We start from the raw sequence: 5,462 nt of genomic DNA on the forward strand, positions 1-5,462 counted from the left end.
TACCCTTTTTAGAAATGGGTGCAGTGTTAGCCTTTTTCCAGTCACCGGGGACTTCCACCTGACTGCTATGACTTTAAGTATCATGGAGTGTGGCTTGGCCACTACATCAGCTGGTTCCCTCAGGACTCTCAGATGCATCTCATCTCGTCCCATGGAACGTATGTACCTCCAGGTTCCTCAGGTGGTCACAAACATGATCTTCTCTTACAGTGGGAGGGGCTTTGCTCTCCCAGTCTGTGTCTTCCGGCCCATCCCCTCGAGAGGTGTAGGAAGAGAGGTTGCTAGTGAAGACTGAGGCAAAAAAGTTAAGTATTTCAGCCTTCTCCTCATCTGCTGTTGCCAGCTTGGCAGCCTTGCTCATCAGAGCAGGTACACTCACTCTCTTTGACCTTTTTTTTTACAGACCTGTAGAAGCCTTTTTTGTTATTCTCAGCATCCCTCGCCAAGTTCAGCTCCAGCTGTGCGTTGGTCTTCCTGACCCCATCCGTCCACAACCGGGCAGTGTCCCTGTACTCTTCCCAGGATACCTGACCCTGTTTCCACTGCTTATGCATTCATTTTCTTTTTGCCCCTTAGTTTGAGCCACAGGTCATGACTCAGCCACTCTGGTGTCTTGCCTGTCTTACCAGACCTCTAGCACCTGGGGATTGAGAGCTCTTGCACACTCTGGAAGGCATCCTTAAATATCTGCCAGCTCTGATCTGCACCCTTGTCCCTGAGGGCACTTTCCCAGGCAATCCTTTCAACTAATTCCTTGAAGACCTGGAAGTTTGCTTTCACAAAGTTCAGGGTCCTGATTTTACTCTTTGATTGGCCCATATCCCTCAGGACCCTGAATTCTACCAGTGTGTGGTCGCTACATGCCAGGCAGCCTCCAACCTTGATGTCCCCAACTAAATAGTACTTTAAAAAAGGATTTATAAATTAAACAAATACTTCCTGACACTTGGGTTTAGTAAGTAGGCATTTTCAGTACATGATTGTTGTGCAGACTGTGATACTTCGAAAGTTGAATGTCTTTGGTATTAACGCAAATAAACTGGTACATACATTAAATAAAGACTTTCTATGGTGGGTTCATTTTTTAAAAGCAATTTTACTTGAATGCTATTGAGAGTGTTAGAGCAGAGAAGTTATGTCAGTATAGCTGGGTAGATACAGTAGCATGCAAGTGTTTTAACTCTTACGAAGTTCAGTAGTGGTAAAGTGTCAAAGTGAATGTCAGCATGGTTATGAAATGGCGGCACACTTTGTAACTACTTCATTGTGCTTGTAGAGCGAAATCATTCGAGATAATCCTGGCATTCTGGACTGCGTGAAAGAAGGAATCGGCAGAGTTGTAGGCATGGGAGTACCCCATAGCAAGCGTCTCCTTCCTCTGATGGTCTTGACATTTCCAACTGCTCTACATGGAGTTCTTCACTACATCATCAGTTCCATTGTCCAGAAGCTTGTTTTGTTTGTTCTAAAAAGGTATAATTCCCACAACCTTCCAACTGAGAGCTCCACTTCTGTGCAGAGCATGCTGGATGCATATTTTCCTGAACTTATTGCTAGCTTTGCTGCTAGCCTTTGTGCTGACGTCATGCTTTACCCACTGGAAACCGTTTTGCACCGTCTTCATATTCAAGGAACACGCACAATAATTGACAATACAGACCTTTGCTATGAAGTGCTTCCAATCAATACTCAGTATGAGGGAATGAAAGACTGCATAAATACTATAAAACGGGAAGAAGGAATGCTAGGTTTTTATAAAGGATTTGGAGCTGTTATAGTACAGTACACCTTGCATGTGGCAGTTTTACAGCTCACCAAAATTATTTACTCAACACTGCTGCAAAACATTTCCTAATCTAGTTAGGTGCAGATATAGCCAAAAAAAAAAGGCTTAGAAAATGAAGAATCCACTCTGTGGATCCTCCTTACACTGTAAAAGAACTTGTATTAAAAATGGGGATATAAATATAAATTCCAAAGTGTAATTAAAAAAAAGTACTGTTTAAATTTAAAATTACAGACACACATTGAATATATAACGTGCACTCATATAGAAGGGAATCAGATTCCAGTGTGGTTGGAGTGAGGATTTAGCTTTCCTTTTACCAGTTAACTGACCTGAGGAATGGATGTGAATTCTTAATGTCTGCTTTTATAAACATCATGTCTGATATTTAATTTGGACTGCTAGACAGTTCAGAGGAATTTATTTTCATGAGTTGTAAGAACCTGTAAGTGAGAGACTGATGGGTTTACTGGTGTTTTAAAATGTTTCCAACTTCACTGTTAATGGAGCTGTGAACAAAAGAGAAGGTGTAAAAGTAACTTTAGTAGACATGAATGTCATAATTTACAGGTTCCTAGAAGACTACTTATGTTGCAGTGTGACAGAAGATGAAGATTTTTGTACAAAATAACAAAAACCTGAGTTTGGGCAAAGTTGCACAAATGCAAGTTTGTATTGCAGTTTGTTTGGAAGGCTTACAGTAACTAAAGTGTGTGAATAAAGCAAATTAGAAACTGTTGTGTGTGTGTGTAAGTGCCATTTTCAGTCAACTTTCCACTCACAACTTCAGGGTTTAGTTTGCTGCTTTGCATAAGAGTAGAATAATCTTACAAATGTATTTAGTGTCAGTGTTCAGAGTGTATAGAAATCCTAAGAAATAAATTGGCTATTTCTAGAGTTTCTCTTTTATTAGATTTGAGAGGTAAGTACACAATTATCTACTTACTATTTAGCACTTATGTCCTTCATTTGAAGTCTCTACAGGATTAGATATTTTGTGGAGCAGAATTAAGTCTGTTCATGTGCAAGCAAACTACTGAAATGTACAATTTTTGCCCTCTTCCCCTAATAAATCAAGGCTTTCAGTCTGAAAATGAGTTCTAGTCATTCTAAAAAACTTAGCCCTTCTTGATTTCATCTGTAAATATAATGAAAGTTTGGGAGAGGGCAATGATTTTTAGCAAATAAAACAAGCGCATGGAGAGTCACTTTTAAAATATATGAGAGGCTGCTGCCTTTTTCACACTTTCAAGTATATCTTTGTGCGTACTGTAAATTGATGTGCATTTTAATCACTAATCAATGTAAAATAGTTATCACTTATGGAAAGTAGTCATGGCAAAATAATTAAAAGGTGTTGCTGTTCGTAAGTTCTGACTTTAAATAATTTGCAGGTCTGCTTTGCTATTAATCTAACTTCCATGTATTTTAAATTAGTAACTGTTGAAAGTATAGTGAACTTGGGAACTGGTTTTCTTTTGAAATATTGTTAATCGCAAATTTAGTGTATAGAATGGAAACAAATAAAATGAGAATTCACTGTAAATATTTTGAAGTAGTTCATTGAAGAGACATATAAAGGAATCCTGATTTGTGTTATATTTTATTATATAGGCTTCAGAGTGGCTCTTTCAAGTTCCTCAATTTCCTAAGAACATGTTGAATTAAAACTAAATGTAAGAATGTGGGTAAAATATTCCATTCCTGGTTTGTATTTTTAAAGTTTCTATGAATTTGAAGAGGGAGCCGTACTGGAGAATCATCTGGATTGGAAGGGGTCTTGGCACCTTGTCTAGTCCAAATTCCTGCTCTAAGCAAGGACAACATTGACTTCAGACCCCATTGTGCAGGCCCTCGTCCAACTGAATTTTTAATTTCAACTTTTAATCCAAAAAGCCAGCCTTTTCAAAGGTGTTAAATTCAGCTGAACCCATCTATTCCGTCACAGTTGCCTTGAAGCAGTAACTAAGTGCATGTTGGAGACCAACACTTGCAGATTTATCAGTGAAATTGGGCGATAATGTTTTTCTAGGAATAAAATTTTAGCAAAGGCATTTTGTCGTATGAAATGGAGGGCATGCCTTTATATATTCTGCAAGAGGGAAGATAGTGAGTTCTCAGAACAGCACTAGATACTGTGCTAGAATATTGACTTGTGTCAAACGTGCTTGCTTTTATTGCTGGGAGTTTTATGGTTCTGGTCTTTGCCAGAATCTTAGATATTTAAGCAGGGTGAGAAAGAATGCTGTCAACTTACAGCAGCTGTTCTGCAGTAGGAAAGCCATTTGCTTTGGGCTACTCTTTTTTGGTCCTCTTCCCATCAGTTAGAATGAACATGTTTTGATTCTTCATGTATACTTGCTTTACCTTCCAAAAAAAGTTAATACTCTGCTTTGTCTGCAGTGGCTATTTTTGCCCATACAAAAATATAAATGAATGTAGGGGAAAAACATATTTTTTAATCTTTTTAATCATAATTGTACAGTTAATGTATTTCTATTTTCATTTGGATCTTAAATCTAGATACCCCATATTTAGCTCAAATGAGTGATCAATAGGTAGCTTTATCAGTATGCACCACTGAAATCTGCATAATACTGACTTACTGTAGAAAGTAAGTTTTTCATTTTCTGGAATATGAAAAGTTCTTATGCACTGTATTTTTCATATTTCGTAGTTACTTTTTTGTACATTATTTTTCTGAATTTTTTTCTTCGTTTGTAAAGAACAGAGCTGATTTCAAAGAAGATAAATGTTACTGAAGAAAGACAGACTCAGTGTAATGTTCCCACCCAGTGAGGAATTACTTGGCTTCTTACCCATGCCTCTTAAAAGGCAATCCTTGATGTGAGGTAACTGACAATAAACTAGGCAGGAAACTTTGCAATATGAGGCCTGCTGGAAACCATTGCAATTGTTTGTGTTGTTTCACAGACTGCCTTAACAATCAGATTTGACTTGAGGTTCTGTTAGAATACAGCTTTTAGGTTTTGTGTTGGTGCAAGTACTGCATTCTCCGGCAAAGTTCCAGCTGCGTTCTTTTAGCAGATCTGCTTTGCTGCACGTTAGTTAATGTATCTCTGGGTCCTATGTGTAGTACACGGGATGTGGAGTGTGTTTTAGAGATTTATGCAGAATTCTTTAGACTTGGTATCAAATTATATGCTTTTGTTAGCTCCTCTGAATTTGGCAGCAAGTTCAAAGCAAGTATGTAAGCTAATGTCGTTGCTGCTTGTTCCGTCTGAGATGGTCTTTCAGCTGGATACACACCTTCAGCTACGAACATGAGCAGTGCACCTGATGGAAATGAGGCCTGTCTCTGCATTAATATACAAGTTCTTGGTATGCTCTAAGATTTTTGTTGGTATAATTCAGGGCTAGAAATTGTCACTTTCATACTATTTACCCTTTCTATGATATTCAAGGAGATATTCAATGTTACACTAAATTTTTCAACTAAATAGTTGTTTCTAAGAGATTTGAGAGCAGCACGTAACAGCAGCATTCCATCACCTGTATGGGAGAGGTGGTAGCAAAATGTGAATAAACCATTTGTCTAGTTCTGTTTTAGAAGATGTAATACATATCTCTGGCAGTGGCAGAAGAAGGTAAGATCCTTATTTAATCAAGAACTGGTGATACCTATGTTTTAAAAGCAAATCTGATTTTAATGAGT

General features: G+C 38.0%; 1 protein-coding gene across 1 annotated transcript; it reads left to right on the forward strand.

The window, feature by feature from the left end:
• Positions 1-976: 976 nt before the first annotated feature.
• SLC25A46 (solute carrier family 25, member 46) lies at positions 977-1,855 on the forward strand. Its single transcript, XM_010085605.1, has 2 exons — positions 977-1,042; positions 1,277-1,855. Exons 1-2 carry the CDS (start codon positions 977-979, stop codon positions 1,853-1,855), a joined length of 645 nt encoding a protein of 214 aa, XP_010083907.1.
• The last annotated feature ends 3,607 nt before the right edge of the window (positions 1,856-5,462 follow it).

The sequence above is a fragment of the Pterocles gutturalis genome, unplaced genomic scaffold, assembly GCF_000699245.1.
Source record: "Pterocles gutturalis isolate BGI_N339 unplaced genomic scaffold, ASM69924v1 scaffold14445, whole genome shotgun sequence".
Classification (NCBI taxonomy): domain Eukaryota; kingdom Metazoa; phylum Chordata; class Aves; order Pterocliformes; family Pteroclidae; genus Pterocles; species Pterocles gutturalis.